The following is a 25,064-nucleotide window of genomic DNA, read 5'->3' as shown; positions in this document are numbered from 1 at the left end:
TCATTCCTTTTGCCATTTTTATAAAAATCATTTCTTTTGTTAAAAGTATAACACACCGTAAAAAATAAAATATAATTTTGAATAACGTAAAGTAAAACATTATCTTACTTCACTTTATTTCAAATAAATGTCGTTTGATTTAATCAAGCTGAACAGTTTAGAAAACAACTCAGTATTATTGCTGAAATTATATTTAGATACAAGTAAACAAAATTACATATTGCCTCCAGATATATCTTATTAAATAAAACTTTTGCTTCAATTCTAGATTTTATCAAAGATTTCTTCGAAATTTTATTATTTGTCTTAATTTCAATGCACCTATTCAATTCTTCGAAACAATAGTAACCAATGATGTTTCTAAATTCTTTTTCCGATATTTTCTTCCGAAATAATAAGCTAGGAAAGAAGATTTAAATTATTGATTTCGGATTTCAAGAAAGACAAAATGCAGTCAGAAATAATTTTTATCGAACGCTGTAATGCGGAAAAAGTATGGAAATTATTCTTTATTTTTCTATCTGTTCGTATTGTTTTTCTTGATAAATATTATTTTGACTTTATTTTAGAAGCATTAAAATGATTTCAAAGTCAAATGTGGTATCCAAGTGTTTTTATAGACTTTCATAACCTATCATGTGGAAAATTGAAAGGAAAGTGAATGGTTAATATTAAAGATCTTTTTTTTCTGGTGAAAGAAGAGTTAATAATTGAAGAAATAGTTATTGGAGCAATGGTATAACTGACCTTTAATGCAATATGTTTATATTATGAGATTTTTTGAAATAGCTTTTCATCATCAATCCCTTCATTTATTGTTATTTTATTTTTGCCTTGAAAACTCAATTTGGGATGCTTTGTTTCCAAGTGACCAATCAGAATGTTTTGCATGTTCAAAGAATGCATACAATCTTATATATAAAACAATCATTTTTAAAAGAAGATAATTATGAATAATTTTTAAGCGAAATACATATTTCAATCATTTTCTTTAAAATAAGTCCTACCATGTCTCAACGTCGTTATACTGAAAGTTTTTAAATAAATCTAACTACTTAAATAAATAATTGCCGATGCATTAAAGGAGAAACGTGGATTTTCGCCGATATATGAGCAATTCTACAAATACCAAGTAGGCGGCCAAAAAAAAATTTCTTCACTATTCTACATGAACTACATGGGGTACACTATTTCTACATGAACATTCTTCCTTTTTACACCCTAAAAAGGCAAGAAAAAATCGTGAACATGAAATTTTTTCTTTCTGACATACTTTAAATGTGGCATACTCTTTCTGACATACTCAGATAAATCTGAGCCTTTTATTCAAATTAAACGATTTTTACATAAACATAATATTATTATAATGTCTCTCTAAAATTTATTTATAGAGATTTCATACTATAAGATTATATTTTAGTATAAAAATTGGCATTTGTTTGTAGAATTGCTCATGTGAGTAATTCTACAAATAAATGCAAATTAGGCTGCCAAACAAAAATTATTTTTTTTTTGGGGGGGGGGCGCTATTTCTACATGAAATTTTTTCTTTGTAACATACTTTAAATGACAAAATACCAATTTTAAATTTTTCCTGATTTTTTATATTTACGTAATATATCATAGAAGTGCATATATATATATATATATATATATATATATATATATATATATATATATATATATATATATATATATATATATATATATATATATATATATATATATATATATATATATATATATATATATATATATATATATATATATATATATATATATATATATATATATATATATATATATATATATATATATATATATATATATATATATATATATATATATATATATACACTTCTTTTTTGCGGATATAGTCGTGTGAGCTGATCGTGTGAGCTTTTCTTTACTTTATTTTCCAGCCTTTTATTTATTTACTTTTTAATTTTTAAATATTTTTAAAAGTGATTTTATTTAATAATTTCTTCCTCTTCTCGTTGAAAATATATTTTTTTTCCACGTTTCATTTGTATTTTTATACCTCCAACCGCTGAAACTGCTTCCTCTCTGACTGTATCGTAATGCCCCCCGCCTGCCTGACGAAGCTGCCACGTATGTCAGTGCCTCCACATTAATTTCGTTTCAGAGCTTTTCCTTTTTAGTTTTTAAGATGTTATTTCCTGTTTCCTGGATGTTATTTCGTGTTCGGATGTTTTTGGGATTTCTCCGTTGTTCTAATCCTCTCAGTTCTCTTATGAGGTAATAACTTATTTTGCTTTATTTTATCTGTAAACTTTTTCCTTCAAATATTCTCCCAGATTAGCAGCTTGTCGCTGTCACTTGGAAGTAGATATTATATACATTTCTCTTCATTTTTAAATACATATGAAATTTCAAAGCCTTAAAGGCGAAAACTTAGTTTAAATTAACGATAATTTAAATTTAATGCTGGTGAAATGAATGAGATAATTTAATATATTAAGTATATCAGATTCATAATATTTATAAGAGTTACGGTTCTAAGTTTTACGCTACTAAGTCAAGTTGGAGACAGTTAATTTACCCAAGCATCAAAATAACTAGAGGGAAAACTTTATCGAACTAATTATATTTAACGAAATTTGTAGCACCAGAAATGATTGCAAAGTAATTGGAGGGAACAATCCTTTTCCAATTAGTTCAACAGAAATTTAGAATGAAATGAATTTGTAGAAATGTTCAGTTATTGAGAAAGCAAGACTCTTTGAAATTATATTTCAATTGGAAGGTGACAAATTATGTAACAATGGCAAATGTTATGAAAAGTATGAATAGAATTTGCGAGTGAAAACTTTTAATTTTGTTTCGACGAAATTTAAGAAATGTATTAGTTTTACATTTTAAAGTCTGATTTAATTATAAATCTCAACATTAGAAGGGGAATGTAAATCTCATTGAATGTAATAAAGCTGTTTATGTTTAAATATTTAATATATTGCTAATTCTAACTATCACTTTAACTATTTAGTTAATGTCAGTAACAGGGCTATTTCAATAACTATTTACATAGATGTAACTTTGCTTTGTATAATTGAACATTTATTTTAATATGCATGTGTATATGTATTAACAAAAATAATTTTAAATTTATACATAATGTCGTTGTTTATTATTCGTTATAAGAAAATTCGCAAATCTCAGCGACAATTTAAGAAATCTGAAAAAGATAGAAATGTAAAGTTTGCTGTTCGAAATTTAAAATAAGTCATGAAGTTTGTCAGAACATACTGCTGCGTACTGAAAAACAAAAAAAATACTTTTAGTTGCTTGTCAGAAAATTTCTAATGAAAATATTTGGGCGGGAGTTTCAAATCAACAACTCTCCCATGTTGCAGTTGCTTATGAGAGTTATTTTTAAAAATAATATAAATATAGTTTTATATTTTTTAACAGCATTGCCATCTTTTGACAAAATTTGTAACTAATGTTGAAATTTATTTGAACTAGTTTCCTACGCTGATGGAGAAAACAATTTTCTTGTATTTCCTTACTCCTTTTTGATATAAGTTATTGTACTGTAAGTCTTGTATGGGACAGCCGATAACCAGCAGGTCTCTTAAACAAATTATCCATAAAAATAAATAATAAAAAAAAACTGAAGAGGTAAGATGATTGAAATTTTTATTCACTTAAATGTGCAAATTGGAAATAGCAGTCGACACGATTCAATTCACTCAAAACCAGGCACTCATTTTCACGACTTGCTAGACGTGAATGAGAATAAAAAGTGTTTCGAAATATAGAACTCAAAATTTGCTGCAAAAAATCGTTAGATATGGAATAAAGCAAGATTTCATGCATGCAAGATTCCAAGGTATAAAGAGAAAATGAATTATAATACCACAATTTTTTAAAATTTATACACCACGTTTCATAAATTATAATAAATCGTACTTATTATTAAATATCGAGTGAAATATTGCACACACTGTTACGTTAGATATGTATTAAACATAATGGGATAAAACAAATTCTATGTGATTAGAAGTTGTTTAAGAGCGTTTTTCACTACGATAAGCATTTTTTTAAAATGCTTCTAAATTCAAGATGGTGAGTAAATTGCCTTAATGCCCTTCGGCAACGAGCATTGAGCACTGTTAAAGTTTCTTTGACTACAGCTTTGATTACGAAGCAGCCACTTAGTCACGAATTTTCCATATTCTTCAGCTTCACCCCTTTTCATCAATTAAATTCATGCTTACTGGAGTATATTGGTTATGTTGAGGGATAATACTTCATTTAAGGGTGTATTATCATTATCTTTGAAAAAAAATTAGCAACTATTCAAAGACAAATATTACTTTGGAAAAATTGAGATTCGCTATTTCGAACATAATGGTCTCTTAATCTATATGAACTTTTACAGGAATATTATATTGGATATAAATATATATTTTTACGAAGACATTATTATATAATAGACATTAGTATATAACATTAGTATATAACATATTAGTAGAAGACATTAGTATATAAACATTATTTTTATTAATGTTTATATACATTAATAATGTTGACTGATGTTTTTAGCTATTGAATTTATTAAATGGTAAAAATAAACTTAAATTTATTATTCTGTAATATATAGGAAATATTTATATTTTTTAAAATTCATATGAGGTGTGTTTTGAAATATAATTGCATTTAAGAAAAATACATGTTAAAAAAAGTGCGAGGATGGAATAAAAATACTCATTCATGTAATAGCTCATCAAGAATAGAGAAATAAAACAAAGACAATATTTTTCTTTTTTCTTTTTTACTGTGTTAGATGAATAAAAAAAATTCATTTATTTATTTATAATGCCTTAAAAGTTCCTACATATTTTCTGTCTAATGTGTTTCTTTATATGCATTTATAATGCATACACATTAATACATGTTTAATACACAGCAAAACTGCTCTTTGTTGCAGAATATATTCGTGTTTTATTTTGTTAGAAGTAGATGGAAATATTTGTTCTCGAAAAAATGCCTTTAGGTATTATTTAAGTTTGAATTATATGATTCCCTCTTGTTGCATGCCTAAAGTTTTTTCTACATATATTTTTATTTAATTATGCTATATGCATTTAGGCAAATCAAATCATAAATATAGTTTTACTGATCGCAAATTTGAAAAAAGTTTTATTTTTAACTGACAGTTCTATATCGCACCTCCAATGCCTTAATGGTCTACGACAACAGCAACTAACAGTTCTATCATTTTAATCTCATACACGGTAAAAAATTTCGGTTTAAATCACGATATAAACTATCGTAACCAAGGGTGCATCTTCCGTTAAATCCATTTCACCGTAAAATGCATTTTTTCCTTAAAATTTAATCTCGCAATTTTTACAGTTATGTTTATTTAATTGGAGTGATTAAGTGATTTTACGGTGATTATTACTGTAAAACTTATAGTATAACAGATTTTTTTCCTTAATATGTTCCGGTAAAAATGAACTTCACAGTGCATGAAATTAGTAATTTAATAATTTAAGCTTAAATTGATATTAAACTATCAATACCATAAATTATTAAATATCTTTATAATTGGTTTATTCCCATCATAGAGTTAGCTTTTAAAACTTAAATATATATGAGAAGTAAATAATATCTATATTCTATTTAGGATAAAAACATATTAATCATTGATTTTATCTAACACTAATTTCTTTTCTTAAAACAAATGAAAACATTTCTTAGCAGCTTAAAAATCACAAACCGCACACATCTGAGAACCTCACGAAAGAAACTAAAAAAAATAATAAACTTGGTGATGGCAGTGAAAAACAAGTTGGCTAAAAATATTTTCCGATAAGTTATCAATCTTTTAAGACTTTGTTGAAAGAAAAAGAATCTTGCAGTGTGTCTTTTTTTAACAGTTTATCATTCCTTTTTATATATATATCTATCGAATATATATTTTGTTTTAGTCATTTTTTACTCGTTGTGGAATAGATTTGAAAAGAAAGAAATAGTTTTATAAGGAGAGTTTTAATGTTTTTTTTGTTGTTAAATATATTTGAAATAAAACTTGAGTTATTTACCTCTTGAGGCTGTGGAAGTTATTGCTGTTCCGTCATCTCTTTTCCACATGAATGTTATGTAATCGTGAACAAAAGATGGGACTTGGCATCGTAGGACAGCAGTATTTCCACGCACAACAAATTCATCGTAGACTTGTACTTTGTATCGACGTTGTACAACTGAAATTGAAGAAACAAATACTAAATACGTTATAAATAAAGAAAAAACCAATTAAAAAAAATAGTAATCTTAAAAAAATTTTATGACTGAAATGATTTTCGTTCCTACACTGTAAAAAATTCCGAAAAAGTTTCGGGGCATCACCTGTAAAATCCATATTTGCCGCAAAATATTATACCGTAATTTCATCAGGAATATTTATTTAGTAAAAGTGATTCAAAGGTTCTACGGTAATTATTTTTGGCAAAAATTAAAGTTAATCAGCTTTTTGCTCCTTAATATGGTCTGGTAAAAATGGATTTTACTGTAAAAATTACTGGCACTCAGGGTGCCAGTAATTTTTACAGTAATTTGATCAGTAATTTTTCACAGTATAGAACAATTCGTTTTTGTTACTGGCAACTAGGGATTGGTATATTTTGAAACGATTATGCATAGTTTAACTCATAAAATCTGGATTGTTTATTGTTCAATCCAATTTTTGTTTTTCGATGCGTGTTCTAGCTAAATTTTCTGAAACCTAGTATATTGCATGCACATTTAAACTGTAAATTGCATTATCTGTCGGATTGTTTTCGGTTGGCGAAATGATTACAAATTATTTGTAGTGTTTTTGCTGGTTAAAAGAATATTTATAAAAAAAAATAAGAAAAGTCAAAATTTAATATTTAAATCTTATTTAAATAATTTTCTATCAAATTTTGCACCGTAATTTAATCTGTAATTTTTTAGTATACGTCATTGTTATAATTTAATGTTATGCATAAATATAATTATAAAAAAACTATTTTTACATTAAATTTTAACTTTTTGTAGTATAAATAGTATTTAATGATTTTTTTTAATATTAAATAATGCTTATTTTTGGTATTATTCCAATGCTGATAGCTGAATACCATATTTATGTACTATGTTTAGCTTACAATTTACTCTTGATTTAAAATTAGATTAATGCTAGATTTAACAGTAATAGTTATGCGTACTTTAAAAGCGAATTTAAATTAAATCACTAATGATTAGTCTTAGAAATTCAAATACGAAATATTGTAAAGTATTTATTCAAAACTATAAATACTAAACAAAAGCTAACAGCTTCAAATGCAATACTTGTGATTATTCTGGAGTTGAAATACCAAATATCTAGTATTTTTTTGCATTGTGTGTGAAAAAAGTCTTAAAGCAAAATAATGTAAGAACTGATTTTTTGTACTTTTCGTTCTATATAAATTTAAAGTATAACAGATTTAATTTTTTATATCATTGTACTTAAAGTGTTTTAATATAAAAACAATTAAGGCGAGTGTAACGATAAATACATTTTTATTGCATACTTTAAATAAAATATTAATTACATTTTGAATGAAAAAATAACAGTGAAGTTAAAGACAAATTCAGTTATATTTTAAAATTATATATTATGAAACTTTTATTACTGAAATGATTTTCGTTCTGATGTGAAATCTTTCTTAAATCAAAATAAATTAGAAGCTGAATTTTTTGACTTTTCTTGAAGTACGTCAGAATTAATTCGTTTTCATAATTATTCTTAAAGTATTAAAAGCATCTTAAAATATTTATATATTAAGGTAGTAGAAAGTATTTACATATTAGTTCACAAAAAATCAGTTTAGAATTATCCAATAAATTTTAAACCATGTTATAGTTCTACTAAATAAACTTTTGTTGATCATTAAGCGACAACTTGATTGTAATTTTCATCCAACCTCCAATTTTACAAGTATAGTGAAACATCAATATTTTTCTATTTATAACGATAACAATACTATAGAGCGGGAATAGCCTAGTCGGTAGGGCATTGGGTCCCTGTCCGTGAGTTCATGGGTTCGAACCCCGCCGCCGAAGACTCCCCGTGTAGTAAAGTGACTGATACACGTTAAATTTGTCGAGTCGCAGTCCTCCATGTTCCCATAACAAATCAATACCTCTGGGGGTACTGGGTTGGAGATCGATCGTTCTCTGATGCAGGCCAAAATTACGATTTGAGGATGAATGAATGGATGTATGAATGGGTCCGCCCCATGAGTGGGTGTGACGTATAGTGTGGCAGAAGTCGAATTCTTGGCCATAGATGGCGCCACTGGAAAACAAGAACAATCGCACCCCCTCTGCCTAAACAGGCATACGTTAACAACAACAACAATATTACAACATATTTTAACTATCGTGAATACGACAAATATCGACAAAAAAAATATAGACACAAAATAAGAAACAAAAAATGACGCCAATCAATAAATATCGACACTCGATAAATAACGCAAAATACCGATGCTCGGGAAATACCGATTTTATCGTGATCCAAGGGTTGAAACTCACTTGCGTAAAAAAAGAGAGAAAAACTTATTCTCCGACAGTGTTTCACTTTCAAGGACATTGTCGACTGAGCCTCTGAGATTCGCTTTGCTTGGCGGAATAATAAGCATATTAGCGGATTTTTCTGCTCCAAAATATTCGGAAAAAGAATATGTAATAAGTTGTTTCTATATTATTCTTCAAAAATAAATGGACGAAAAAAACCCAGATAGTATAGTTTTTTTCTGAAAGTTCCACTCTCCCTTAAAAAAATAAATTCAAAAAACATTCGTAGTAAACTAACATGAAATTAATACTGTATACTTAAATCAGAAATGTCTAAAATGCATATAAATCAGTAATGCATAAACTATCATTGCATATTTATTCTAAACAATGCTCAATATTCGGAATTCAAGTATCATAAGAAATCGAATAAAGGAAAATTCCCATTATAATTGTTCTATAAAGAGTGATAATTGAAAGTTATTTTTTTAGAATTCTTCTTGAATTTTTCTAAATTACGAATTTTTTGTTTATTATTTAAAATAAATGCTTCTATGCATTTTAAAAATAAACTAAGGGATTTAACAACGTCATTTCGAATTATGTTACTTAAATATTCAATTTTCAGTCCAAACAAAGTATATTGTTTTATCACAAAACAATGCAAGTCGTTCAATAGCTACAAACAGGTGAAAATATAAATATTATTGTAGTTCAATATTTTTGGCCATAATAAAAACTAATATTTACTATAAAATATTATTTTCTCATTTTTCGAACCTGGAACAATAGATATTTTTTAAGTTTTGTGACATTTAAATAGCAAGACAAACTCCAATACAAGTGATCTCAAAGCTCATTATTTATAATACAGCTGTACAAAATTTTTCACTCCAAAGATTTTTTAAGTTCAATAAATAGTGATTGGGGAGGAATAATACAATGTCTTTTTATTTCATTTCAGAATAAAACCATAAATGCTTTTACATATTATTTTTTAATTTCTTTTTTAAGTATCACTTCTTGAAAAAGCGTTTTTCAAATAACATTCTCTAAAAACGATATAACATTTTTAAATTATTCAATTTTGCATCGCCATTGTATTACTAAATTTTGCTGCTTTTTTTATTTTAAACAGCGTTCATTTAAAATTTTTAACTATAAAAAACAACAGAAAACGTTGGTAAGATATCATAAAAATTTCATCTTGGTAAGATATCATTATTGATTATTATATTTTTCAAATTGTATTTTTCGCTTGTTAACCTAGAGTTAGATCAGCAATCGAGATTAACTGGAAAAAATAATCGTTTTTTATCTCGTACTTTATAAGCTGTTAAACTTTCCTAATTGCACTGTTATTTTTTAATTATTATTATTAAAAATGGTTAAGAAAAACTTGTCTATTGTTTCATTTTTGCAAGAAAACGATATCAGACATGAAAATATAAGAATAGTAATATATATATATATTTTGTGATTATATAGCACGGTATTAAAAATTCTGGTTTAATCCTTAACTAATCTACACTTAAATCATCTTTGTACGAGATTGAAACTCATAAAATATTTTTATCGTACTTAAAAAAAACAACTTTTGATTTGCGTATTAATTTAATATAACGCCAATTCAATGAAACTATGTTACTTTAAGTTATAAAATATTGACGCGAAATCTCTATAAAATATATATGCACATAAAAATACAGTTTAATTCGCGAGTAAAACTTGGGTTATTATCCTTTTTAGAAAAATCTCTTTTGCGCTTACTTGTAATTTTTATTCGTTTTATTAATATTTTGTAATTAAACGTTAAACAAGAAGTTGTCAGATGATGTTATTCATTTTTCTTCATTTTTTCATTTTTCTTCATTCATTTTTTTCTTCAAATTCAAATTTTTTTCAAAATTTTTAATCTGGTTTTTTTTTCCATGTTTTCTTACCCAATTATTTTTTTCATGATGTTTCAACTAAAAAGTAATTGAGTTATTGATATTTCTTATTTCAAGGAATTTTCCCCCCGTTTTTGAGAAAGATTCAAATTAGATGGGCAATCCCGCACTTTTTTTGCTCGCTCTAATATGATTTTTTTTAACCAATTTTTATGACAATTTATTATTTGTTATTTCTACCATTTATACTGCTGATAAAAATTCCAGAATGCACAAAAGTAAAATATTTTAATCAAATTTAACGTACTCAAATTATGCTCGTAATTATTCTAAAAAGAAATTACCAAGAAATTTTTCTCGCCCTGCTGGCATGCAAGACAGTAGGACGCAGGGCCTAATAGAGCCTTTACATAACCTAAAATCTTTTTTGAATGTATTAAGCAAGAATGTACCTTTACACTCTTAGAAATTTATGATGATGTAGTTTTTAAGTTATAATTAAATTATCAAACGATATCACCCTCGGTGTTGTTTTTATATTCTTTTGTAAACATTTATATTTATTATTTTTGAATGCCCACAGACTGAAGGGGATTTCTTTTAAATATATATAATCATATGATAGAAGAATAAAAAAGGTTTAGCTAACTTTTTTTATAATTTTCATATTTTTTATTTATTATCAAAGTTTCAGGCAGTTTTTAATAGACATTTCAGATTAAGCTTTTACATGCTTGGCCAGGCATTTTTCGAGAACCTAAACAAAGTCCTTTAATACCCTTTTTTAAAAAATAAATGTTAAAAATACGGTTAAAATCTTTTTTTTACTTGTAAAGAAACCGTTATTAAAGAAGGAAGGAAAAAAAAACATAAACGAATCTCTGAAATTAGGTGGAAGAACATCAAAACCACTTTAATTGCAGAATGAAAATTTTTGGCATTATTTTCCATTCCTTCTCTTTTTCATAGGCGATCAAACAGATATAGTTGTCTTACGCAACACCTTTCTTATTAGTGATTTGTTAGATTTAAATAGCGATTTCTTGTTCGCTGTAGATAATCTGCTGTAGATAATCTGCATGACACGATTCTCCTTTCATGGCCAAACTATCATATCAGAGATAGCATTTCCGAATCAAATTCTGGCAAACATTTCTGATGCCCATGATCACAAGTACCAGAGCTAAATTTTGACTATCATATAATATCTCGTATGAATACGTATACGCAATTTTTAATAAATAATAATTGATTCCATTTCTGACTAGCAATTTCGATGACTATGATCACGCGAACAAGATCTCAATAATAGAGAGCTTTCGCGAATTTGCGTTAGCTTCCGAAAGTAACATTTCAAGTCATTTTGCATTTCACGTAAATGCGCGCTTCATTAGAACTGATGCATGCGCACATCTAGTGCACATGCGTCAGTTCCATTGAAATGCGTATGCACTTGTGAAAAAATATCAAACTGTCGTAAGTGAAAGTAAGTGATTTTGAAAAAAATCAGCAAGTTAAAAACATTAACGTTGTAGAATATCATTTCAACCTTGACCGCAAAATCAAAGCAAAATTTACAATTGATGTAGACTATTTCTTTAAAGATGAGGCATACAGAAGAGGCAAATAGAAACTATTAAAATTATTTTTTATTGAATGAACCAATGATTAAATCACAGATGGGGAAGGTAGGCTTAAACAGAAAACAACATTTAACAGCTATAAACAGCGTGCTTGTAGCTTTTGCTTTCTAGCGTAAATCGCGCCAACGCAACTTAAGGAAACTTAGTATTTAAAATTAACGCGAGTATGCACAGTTGCTTCAATCTTACGCGCGAGAGCGAACGGAAGATCTACCTAATATCTTGTATAATTTCGTACAAGCAATTTTTATTACGCAATTATTGATTCGATTTATGACGAGCATTTTTGATGCCCATGATCACACAAACAAGATCTCAATTTGGTACTCTCATGTAATATTAAAAATAACTATACGTATACTCAATTTTTAATACGTATACTTATGGAAGTCGCTATCCCCTTTTCCCCGTTCTGAACGGGTTAATATGCAGGTTTTTTACTTCATTTATATATTAAATATTATCATTCATACATTAAATATTATCATTATGAGACCTCCTGTGCATTTTACTAAAAAATCAAATCGCACTGTAAAAAATTCCGCATCACATTTTGGTATAAAGTACCGGTACTTTGTTCGCATCATCCTGAAAATCCATTTTACTGTAAAAGTCATGTTTAATGTAAAATAATATATTGTAATTTTCACAGCATTTTTTTTAATCTCGAGTTATTCGGTTATTTTACTGAACTTATTACAGTGAAACTTATGGTGTATCAGATTGTTTGTTCCGTAGCATGTTCAGGTAAAAATGGATTTTACGGTAAAGAATACCAACATCTTGGGTGCCTGTGATTTTTACCATAATATGATCTGGAGGTTTTAGGGTGCCTGTGATTTTTACCATAATATGATCTGGAGGTTTTAGGGTGCCTGTGATTTTTACTATAATATGATCTGAAGGTTTTTTATCAGTGTATGTATTATTGAATTGTTTGTTCCATAACATGTTCAGGTAAAAATGGATTTTACGGTAAAGAATACCTACATCTTGGGTGCCTGTGATTTTTACCATAATATGATCTGGAGGTTTTAGGGTGCCTGTGATTTTTACCATAATATGATCTGGAGGTTTTAGGGTGCCTGTGATTTTTACCATAATATGATCTGGAGGTTTTAGGGTGCCTGTGATTTTTACTATAATAAGATCTGGAGGTTTTTTATCGGTGTATGTATTATTGAATTGTTTGTTCCGTAACATGTTCAGGTAAAAATGGATTTCACGGTAAAGAATACCAACATCTTGGGTGCCTGTGATTTTTATCATAATATGATCTGGAGGTTTTTTTTCAGTGCATGTATTATTGAAGAGTTTCAGGGTATGCATTCTTAAGAATTTCTAATGAAGCTTTATCAATCTGAAAATAAACCGAGCTTTAGTTGAAAATTTATATAAACGGAATTCTTCCATTTTCTTTTATTACGAATATAGCACGACATTTTTGAAGCCAGAAGTTATCCTATTTTATAACGAGTTCCAGCTATCTTTGCAGTCAAAACTTTTTCTCATTAGAGGATACTTTTCTGAGAAAAGCTTAAAAAGAATTCCCTTTTCCTCAACTCCTCTTCTTTTTTCTCCGCTTTTTAGTACGTACGTAACATTTTCCTCCATCTTCAAGTCTATGTTCAATGAGTGGGGTCCCCTTAATGAAGGGAAGGAGAAATTGTTTTCACAATCAACCGCAGCGAAAAGCTTGTTTCAGGCTGGTCGCATTAAAAACTTCTTGAAAGAAAGCGGTGATTAAGTTGCACCCGAAAAAGGCATCTTCATTTTTTTGTTGAAAAAAAATATTTTCAATTTGAAATATTTTAATGAAAAATGTGTACAATGAATAGACAATTTTTTTAAACTGTCATCGAATCAATCTTCTTTTTTGGAGAAAAAAAATAATATTGTGAATTAAAGTGTCTCTCATTATAAAAAAATGGATTTTAAGATTTATATTTTAATTAATATGACTGTAACATAATATGCAATGTCTTTTTCGAAATTAAAGTCTAAATTTATAGTGTATATTAATGAGAAAAAAAATGACTTAAATATTTGTGAAAATATAGTTTAAATGCAGTTTAATTACGTTTAAAATGAGTATTCAGCATGATTACGAGTAATCAAGATTACGAGATTTTAATAATGTTTTTTGAATCATGTCTGGTATTTTTTAAATAATGAACCAACTAACAAAGTTTGTTAATGTCTTAAAGTTTAATAATAGTTTAGGAGTTTTTGAATTTTTTGATGAATTAAGAATTTTTGTTTGAGATTTAACATATATATATATATATATATATATATATATATATATCACCAAAGATCAGTAAAAAGAAGAAATTTAGTACAAGAATGAAATTTCATTCAATTTTAATAGAAATCGTTGTATTTATACTGTTGGAAATAAAGCTGAAAAAACTATATATCGACTATATCGGAATATAAACACAGAAGTTTCGGGAGCTAAAGTGAGTGCTCGGCTTATAATCAGATCGGTTATCATCTCAAACTTTCTCAAGAGCATCGAGAAACAATATGAAGAAAATGCATTGATCAATAAAATAACAGAGGAATAACAATAAATTTAGAATACAATACAATAAATTTTAAATAGTAAAAGATTATATTGTAAAAGCGATTTTATTTTGTCCACCTTTTTTTCTGATAAAATATCTGTCCATTGAAACAGCAAACGAACAGAAAATGTTAAACATGCTGCCCTAAAGATTCATGTAGTTCTTGCTGCTAACGTCTGTACCTTAGGAAAATTTGCTATAGACATAACTATGGCAATCTATGTTACACTATGGCTACCAGAGGCCGGGATATCCTGGTTGGTAGGGCAATGCACCCATGTTCAAGAGTTCGTGGGTTCCATCCCCGCCATCCGAAGACTCCACGTTTAGTAAATGGTGACTGATGCGCATTAAATCTGTTGAGTCCTCCATGTTCCCACTACTAATCCAAATACTGATCCAGGCTTTCTTGTCTTCTGGATTGGTTCAAAATTACAAGGCTACGGAGTTGATCATAAAATTGGGTGGGCTGTTCAACGACGGATATAAGATATAAAATAAAAAACTATGGCTACCATAGAAATTTGTATGGCAATATACCATAAACCTATGGTGACCATAAGGGGTTTATATGGCAAGACGTCTTAAGTATATGGTTACTATGGAAATTTGTATGACATTCTGATAGCAAGACACCATAAGGGTATGGTAACCATCGACATTTGTAAAGCATTTTATGGCGGGATACCAAAGCTTTATATTATTTTTGAGGGTACCATACGCATATGGCAAAGTACCATACGCATATGGCAAAGTAATGGAATAATGTAAATCGGTGGGACTTTCACCATTTCTAATCAAAAGTGAACAAATTAACTGAAACGGCTGCGCATTTAAGACGGAAATTTGAAATTAACCCACATATATAGGTTGTTTTAATTTGTTTCAAGAATTATTACATATGAGTTTTGAATTTAAAATAAGTTTACAATTAGAAAGCGTATTTTTGTCTTATAGAGGGACAGGATTATATTCGAAATAGCAAAAAGTAAACAGAGCCCCATAACACGCGAAGTGAGAAGTAAAATGTTAAAAGAAGCACAGCGTATGTGCTCAATAGGTATGTGCATTCAATTTTATTATTAAATTTCATGGTTTGAAGGATTTATTTAAAATCTACGTATTAATTTATTTTCAATCCATGTAGTAATTGCAGTACTAATTGCTAATTAATTTGAACACGAAATAATGCAAGACAAAAAATCATATATATTGTCAAAATAACAAAATGTTTTATCCTTCACTTAGTTCGTTTATTTGTGTTCAAATTCGTGCTTAAATAACTTAATTTGTTCAAGTTTCATCTGTAAGCTTATTGGTAATATAATTATACATTACTGCCATGCAATACATATAAAACGTGCATAACAAATTAATCTCTAAACAAATATTTATTCCCCCACATAGTCTTCAATAAAAATATTCATGAAAGCTTTTTGTCAGAATATACTGAAAGCGGTAATCAAATGCTATAAATAGATATACATTTCACCACTCACTAATATGTTTGCTTGCAAATTAAAGGTCGATAAAAGTTTTCCATGAAATTGAAGCATTCTTTAAGTCTTATCTTTCTCCAAATAATTCAGAATTGTTACTAATTTTCTTAATTGTACTTGGTTCGACTTCGAGTAAAATGCCAAATAGTTCTCTTCTTTGATAAGTAGCAACTGTGCTTCGACTATCTTTAAATTTGCAAGTAACACAGTCTCCGCGGCTTTCGGCTCCTGTGATCTATTTTTTGCAAGGTTCATGTTTTCAAACATTATATGAAATTTCTCATTTATTCTTATTTATAACGAAGTAAATAAATCGTTCACAATGTCCCTTCCCCCAATTAAGCGATATTATAACTTAAGCCATAACAGATAACTTGATAAAAATAATATGATTCATTGAAATACTTTTCATCAGTGATTCTTGTTTGTACCTCAGTTTTTAAAAATAAGGAAAATATTTAACAACGAAAATTTTTCCCCATTGTCAATATATTGTATTTTATTGATGATCATATTTATAGGATTCTTTGGTGGTTAGTCGGCTAACAACAGTCTGCTCAAACAGCTAGTTGGAAAGCTGGGGAGAGTGAAATTGTCCTGACAGCAGACAAAACAACCAGCGTGTATATGCAGTAAAATGTGTATCAATCGTGGCTAAGAGTCCTCACTTTGGCTGTGGTGTTGAAGTTTGGACTGAGGGATACCAACTCAGGTGTAGTCCATGTCACCTGAATAAGGTTAAAATTACGTCACATTTATATTATGACCGTTAAAAGATATAGCCTTATATATGGCGCTAGTGGCCATGTTTGAGTGATGATGATCACATTTATATATCACTAGCTGCTTACCCGCTCTTTGTCCGACCTTTTTAAGATTTAAAAGAAAGATTTATTAGAAGAAGATTTATTAGAAACATAATTTAAATAAATTAACTAGTTTACATATTTGAGCTTCTTTCTTCCATACATAAAATTATAATTTTTAACAATATTTTAAATAGTTCAAAAGCAATTTTTTTAATACATGTTAATTTTTCAACATAAATTAAATTTAAATCAAACAGTCTGAATTTAAATTTTAAAAAAAAACTTTTAAAATTTTTTAGTAAATTGTTGAGCTGTTCTGATCTCAAAACAACAAAAGTTTTTCTACTGTTCATGATTTTATTTTCTCAGATAACTAAAGAAGTATAATAATAAGTGGACATTATAATACCTTATTCCACAATAACACAACTGTGCCTTATATAAAAGCTGTATAACATGCACATTTAATGGAAAAAAAGTTTCAAAGAAAATAATCAGAAACTTTAACGATGAAAAATACTGCTTTCTGTTATTGGTTCTAAAAACTTCTATTGGACTAACGGAGGAATAGAAAAGAGCTTAATTAGAATCTACTGACGCAGTTGACTAGAAAAAGGCAGTCAGATTAAGTCAGATAAAGACAGTTGATGATTTAATGAAAAAGTTTTTTTCTAATGATACTGAATGCTTGAAATTCCCATGAAAATTCAAGCTATAGCATGATTAACTACCCTATTTATACGATTTAATCAAAACTAATTTCATTCGCTCCTTCATTTCAAAGAATTACAGAAAATGAATCTTCATTGAAAATTTATATCGTTTATTCTCAGCATTATTAATTAAATCATTATTTATAGTAAGTAAGTATTGTATTTGACTTAAATTAAAAATAAAAGAATTATATATGTTTTTTTTTAGTATAAAAACATAGTTGAGAAGTTTTTATCTTTAAGTGGATTGTATCTATTTGGTGCTAAAATGTCGGTTATTAACTTTTTTAGGATTTTAATAATCATTGTTGCATTTTGGTAATTTACCAAATTATAGTGTGGAAAGCATCACCCGAATTGATAAATTTATCTAAAATTTTTCAATTCATTCAAAACCTAACCATTAAAGTTAACTAACCATCAAAGTTAACTAACCATCAAAGTTAACTAACCACTGAAGTAGTCTTAACCCCACTTTCTAAATGGACTCAATATTTCAATGTTTAATATTTTAGTAGTAACATAAACAAAATTACATGTTTCCCTAAAACACATTTTCTTAAATGCTCTATAGCAAAGTCAGTTGTATAAGACATTGTGAAAACTGTTAAATAATGTAATTACAACTGTTCAATAATATCCTCACATCGTGGGAAATTATTTATCGCAAATCAGTATGAGGAGATGTTTGTTAAAAATATATTTTTATCTTCTTACAACTGGATATTTTTTATTAAATAAAATAATAAATAAATTCATTGCGCGATTAATCGTTATGTATTCTAGAATATGTACAGTGCGCAAAATAAAAAACGGGTACCCTGAATAACTTGTGATCTAATGATCGGATCTTCACATTCTATGACTCAATCTTAATGGTTTGAGAGGGTGACCTGAAATGTGCTAATTAATTAGTGCCAACGATACATTAAGGGAGAAAATCAGACATAAAAAAGTACTTTCTTTGAATAAACATGCCGACGGATTCGGATTTCTAACCCCCAAAATATAGGGGGTAGCCGCAATTTGGGAAATATTGTCTAAATTGTTGTGTGTGTATATATATATATATATATATATATATATATATATATATATATATATATATATATATATATATATATATATATATATATATATATATATATATATATATATATATATATATATATATATATATATATATATATATATATATATATATATATATATATATATATATATATATATATATGTATGTGTGAATTTTGTTTGTGAATTTTGTGTTGCATTACTTTTTGTTCAATTTTACATTTCAAATAGTAATTATCCTTGAAATTATTACGCATATTTTAAATAAACAACGAAATTTACTCTTGAATATAAAATCGCATACTTTATGAGCACGCCCGCTGTGCTTATTTTTAACATTTTACTTATCTCTTCAAGTGTCATGAAGTTCTAAATATCTTGCATTTCATTATGTGCACCTCGTGTCAAGATATTTTCTATAAATGTGGAACTTTTATTTTGTGCACATATCATTTTGAACAACTTGCAGAACTATACTTTCGAAAACCGAAATTTCCGGTAAACCGTTGGCATATAAACTTGCCGTATTAATACCATATTACAAATACCATTACCCTATTACTAAACGTATTATTTAAATACTGTATATTTTAGTTCTAATAATTAGAATTAAGTTTATTTTAAATTTATTTATTTATTTAAGAAATTTCATTACCATACTTGACTGTATTTTTATCGGACTTTTTTTTCTTTATGCGGTTAAGAAAAAAGTATGATATTATGTGATCGATTTATTGCAAATAAAAACATTAAAACTAATTGATTACACAGGAAATGTCGTTCCCTGTTCTGAATGAAATAGAGAATTTTTTGATCTATATATTTTTTTTTCTGAAACCAGCAATGGCGGATCACGTCTCCTCAAATGTCCCAGCGGTCTGACGCCTCAAATTGCTTCTCATCCATCATGGACTAAAGAACTCATCTCTTTCAGCTAGTGAAGGATGGGGAAAAGTATTTTTACTTGTTTATTTGTATTTCGTGTATTTTCTTTTTACTTCAACAACCTTTAGATATAGTGGTTTGCAATAAACCGAATGACAAACATGGGATTTTGGTAAATTCGCTTAAAAAAATAAAAATAATGAAAAGGGATTAGATGTTGTTTTAAGCTTACTTCAGTTTCGCTAGATTTAAGCATGTACTGAATCAAATTAAAAAAAAATTAATAAAAATAGTATTAATTAATTTAATTTTAAGTCCAAAATTGCTGTTATATAAAACAAAAGTTTATGTTTACGTGATTTTAATTAAATATTACATTAAATATCCACTGTTTTGATTGAATATAGGTACAGAAAATGTATGAATTGATTTCAAAATCTTTTTTTTTTTTTAAATACTGGAAAATTATTTTCACTAACAATTGCGGCATTAAAGTAAATATATTGCAAGTGAAAGTATTTCTAATAAAAAAACATCATATTGTTTTAATAAAAAAATTAATGTTGTTGAATATAATCAACTAATAACTTTTTTCTTACTAATTAAGCAGACTTTATAGTTTACTTTCCGTATAGTCATTTATATAAATAAATATTTCATTTACAAGATAAAACTTATTTACTTATTTACTTATTTATGCGATTTGAAGATCCTTATTGAAGATCAGACAAACTGAATAAATATTTGTAATTAGATTAGCTGTTATTAATATTGCCAAATACTTTCAATATTCTCTGAATTAATCAATTGAACATCGTATCTCATATCAGTTCCTTGAATCCTAAAACATTGCAACATAGTTTAAAACAAAACACTTTGGACAATGATTCCGTTCAAGCTGAAGATTACGGCAGTTTAATCCAATCAAGACTGGAAGAAGGAGTAAGATTTTTAACCCAAGCTCACATGATCCGAAAAAATAATGCGTACTATCGAGTGCGCATACGAATTAAAATAAGATGTAACATGCCAAATCTCGTTTCACACATGATACCATGGAACGGGAAAGGAGAATTGCTCAATCACGTATATGTTATCACAGTCCTTAAATGAGTTAATTGAGTTTAACAAGTGCTTTTAATTAATTAAGAACTATATTATGCCTCCGACAAATTTGAATGATATTATGGTGCAAGATTATTTAAATGCCAAACACCACATACTATTGCAGAAAAAAGAATGAAATAGGTTGTTTCTTTCTGTATATTAAGCATAATTGCACGCATAAATTTTTTTAAAGTGGTGATTTCAAAATTTTGAAAAAGAATATAGATATGTAGCACAATAAATAAGTGCAAAAAGGAAAAAAAAGAAATATAGAATTGGATTGTAATTTACAGCACTGATAAAGTTTTCACGGCATGTTTTCTTAAAATTTTTATTACCTATGTTTATTACGAGTTTTACTGGCTGTCTGCATCTTACAAAGGACATCCTGCTCTACAAGACTCATTTAACATTTAACATTAACTCATTTGAAAACATTTTTTCATTAAAACTGCGCAATTTTTCAAGTAGAATAGTTTCAGTACAAGCTAATACTCGTTCTTCGTGCAGGGTGAAAAAAGTTTACTAAAATTTATAAATTGGCATTAATTAACACTACAAAATCGTGCACAAACTGCAAAATATAAACTATAAATTTTTTATTTATTAATAATTCTTGCTCATTTGGGTGGATTGTTATTTTTAGATCAAGCAAAACACATTTTTAGAAGATCATCTCGTCAAAATAAAGATTGACTATATTCAGTATCATTTAAGGTAAGTGATAATTTATCACAATCAAATAATTTCCCTCGGTAATAATCCTTTACACCTGCCCCCCTTACACACTCTCAGTTTTACTCAATTTTTCCAAGCATAACTTTGTCTACAAACTTAAACGGCACAGTATATTTTTTGTTCTATATCTTGTCACAAATATGCTCGCTTACAACATCGCGACAGCTGTATGCGTTAAGAATTTTTTTTTTAATCCTTGATTTTACGTTGTTTATTCTGTGACTCTTTGAAATCATAATGACATAATTTTTTGCTCTTAATCCATGTCTAAAAACTATCACTGTAAATGTTGTACAAATTACTGCAAATATTCTACAAAGTATTGTAAATATTGTACAATATTGAAAATTGTCGGAAGAATTGTAAGAAAACTTTTCATTCCCTTCTTTGTTAATTCTTTTCTAGTTGAAATTTAAGGCGTATCAGTTTTTGATATTCCACTTATTAATAGGAAATTAATATCAAGATTTCAAATGATGGGATAATTTTATTAAACAGCCATGTGTTCTAAATGTTACGCATATCATAGTTCAAAACATAATGGGTAACGAAGTGTAATATTCAGTCCATAAGACACACATTTATCGATTAAAAAACAGTTTAATTTATAACTCATGCTATGAGTTGCTCACATTTATCGGAAAATTTACTGCGTTTTTTACGTTTACATTCGAAATGCCTTAATTTTATAGCATCGAAAAAATACATCATATACGATTATAAATATTTTTAAAGCAATGTTTTTTTCACAATGTCCTGAAATATTTCATATTATTTAGTATTTTTTAATTAACGTTTTAGGAAAAGAAAGCTAAGTTACATTTCTATTGTCTCAAGAAAAGAAATATTAAGTTTTAGCTATCGAGGAAACCCTTAAGACATAAAATGGAAGAAAATGTTTTGCAAGGCATTTCAACATTGAAAGAATAGTTTTAACCATTTGCTTACGACTGGCACAATTGATGGTCCAGAATAGAATGTACTATCATGCTGCATAGCGAAAAGGTTAATTTTGTTAAAATATCCTGAAAGCATATTTTCCTTTTAATTTCTAGCTACGTTTCCTTAATATTAAAGTTTTTAAAGTGAGGCAGAGTTTAATATTACTTTTTTTTTATTTTATCATTGATTTCAATCCTTTTATTGTTCACCAAAAACCGTTAACCTTTTTTCAAATTGTATAGCTTTATTCGATTGTAAATCTCCGAAATTTTACCAAAGCAAACAAAATGGAATGGAATGGTATAGAGTTCCAAATGTATTTCTGAGAATTTTAAGCAAACACGGAATCGCCTGAGGTTTTCACTTTGTAATGGTATTGTATATAAATGCTAACCATATTATATATATATATTCTGAAATTCTATGAAAAATATACGGTACTTCTTACAGGCGTTTATTTTGGGAAATATTGACAAGTCTGGAGAATCTCTATTTTTGAAAGATTTCGATTGATAAAATAAACTTACTGACATTATTGTTATAGTTTAAATTATAGTTTAATAGTATTTTTATAAATATAGTGTCACTTATCTGCAATATTTCAAATTTTTTGCTGTTATCCTTTTTTATATACATAATATATGTTTGAAACAATTTCTAAAATGCATATTTATCGAAGAAAAATTCAGTTATTGTTGTTTTAAACAAAGAGAAGCGTTACAACAAATTAATAACTTAATAGTATACATTGTACGAATATCTGAAAAATATTGAACTTTTTTTCTGATATTCCATTTTTGAGAATATTCATTTGAATATTTGAATATATTTGTTCTGACTTTACTTTTCGATTTTAATTACAACAAATATATATATACATTTGCTACTTCGAACATAATGGTGTCCCAAGGGATCTATGTGAACACTTATAGGAATATTATATTTGATACAAATATATATTTTTACGAAGTTTGGTACATTAACAATGTTGACTGATTTTTTTAGCAAATGAATTTATTAGATGGCAAAAATAAATATAAATTTATTATTCCTAAAATTTAGAAAATATTTATATTTTTTGAAGCATGTAGGTGGCTTATTTTGAAATATAAATGTAGCTTTTTTTCAAAAATATGTGTATAAAAGTGTGAGTAGGGAATAAAAATATGCATTCATATAATAGCTAATAAAAAATAGAGAAATAAGACAAGACAATATTTTTCATTATTTTACTGAATTAGAAAAATAAGAGAAATTCATGTATTTATTTAAAATGAATAAAAAGTCCCTTCTTATTTTCTGACTTTTGTGTTTCATTCTATGCATTTATACTAAGTATTCATTCATACGTGTTTAATGCATAACAAAACTGCTCTTTTGTTACAGAATATATTTGTATTTTATTTTCTTAGTAAATAAAAATATTTGTTTGCCGAAAAATGTATAGTTTAGTTTAATTTATATGCTTAAAACTAAGAACTGAATAATATAATAAGGGGGAAAAATTGTTGATTGCTAGCTCTGAATTCTTTAATCTTTTTTTCGAGTAGGAAGTGAATTATTACTTGTGCGAATGGGTTTCGCTTTGAATAATGAATTAAAACTGAAAATTTAATAAAAACATCCGTTACAGCTTTTCATTAATAATAATAATAATAATAATAATATAAATATAAATATATATATATATATATATATATATATATATATATATATATATATATATATATATATATATATATATATATATATATAGTTAAAGAGATCTAGTACTCTACGTTAAGCGTAAAAATTGTGACCATTTCTTTGAGCCGTATATTAAGAAACTTCAGTTGTTTTTGGGTATCTTAAGCTGGTTTTGAGAAAACGGTCTTTCCTAACATTTAATAACTGGATGCTAATGATATAAATTGCTTACTTCAGAATTTAAACTTGATTAACTATTTTACATAATATTTTTTACAAGCAGAACAACGGATGAATGTGTAGATTTTCAGTTTATGTTTTTGACTTGCACTTCATGAAATTATTCCCCGTACATTAAATTTGCTCACTATCTACCTCATTTTATTTCTAATTTACTCTCATTTTATTAATAATTTTGCTCCCGTACTGTTTGAAATTTTAAAGAATTAAAATTTTCTGTTTTAAATTTTCAAGTTTTTCATCTCAAAGTGAAGAAGAAATGACAACTTGCTTTATATTATCATTAAAGAAGAAATGACAACTTGCTTTATATTATAAGCTTTAGCTAACATGAGTAAGAAAATGTAGAATTATTTATTTTAAATGGTGTAATTTAAGTGTTAATAATAATTTGAAATTGTTCACTTTTAACTGTTTTTTCTTACTAATTGCTTTGTAATCAGAAAAATTATGCATATAAATGGAGCACATAAATAAACCAATATTTTTGTAAAATTTAAACACATCTGTGCTAATATAGCCTAGCCTATTTCTTGTTATTAACTTATATTCTAAATCTTTTTCTTGTCTGAATTTTTCATTAAAAATAGTTATTCATTATTACAACTTTAAGTAATGATTAATATTTGAAAGTAAGTAAAAACAAGGGAATATATTTTTTTCATATCTTATCTTTAATTATGCTCCAAAAATTCATATAGAATAGTATTTCTAAC

General features: G+C 27.2%; 1 protein-coding gene across 2 annotated transcripts in view; it reads right to left on the bottom strand.

Moving 5' to 3' along the window:
• The window catches only part of LOC107439444 (cell adhesion molecule Dscam1), a 201,388-nt gene that overhangs the window by 110,087 nt on the left and 66,237 nt on the right, over positions 1-25,064 (bottom strand). For both annotated transcript variants that reach the window (XM_087165949.1, XM_043043124.3), the window contains exon 3: positions 6,075-6,233. In XM_087165949.1, coding sequence (XP_087022075.1) covers positions 6,075-6,233 — 159 coding nt within the window. The remainder of the gene's footprint in view (positions 1-6,074; positions 6,234-25,064) is intronic.

This window comes from Parasteatoda tepidariorum, chromosome 6 (assembly GCF_982258835.1).
Source record: "Parasteatoda tepidariorum strain Cologne lab strain chromosome 6, Ptep-v5.0, whole genome shotgun sequence".
In the NCBI taxonomy this organism is placed as follows: domain Eukaryota; kingdom Metazoa; phylum Arthropoda; class Arachnida; order Araneae; family Theridiidae; genus Parasteatoda; species Parasteatoda tepidariorum.
This window is presented reverse-complemented; position numbering and strand designations above follow the sequence as displayed.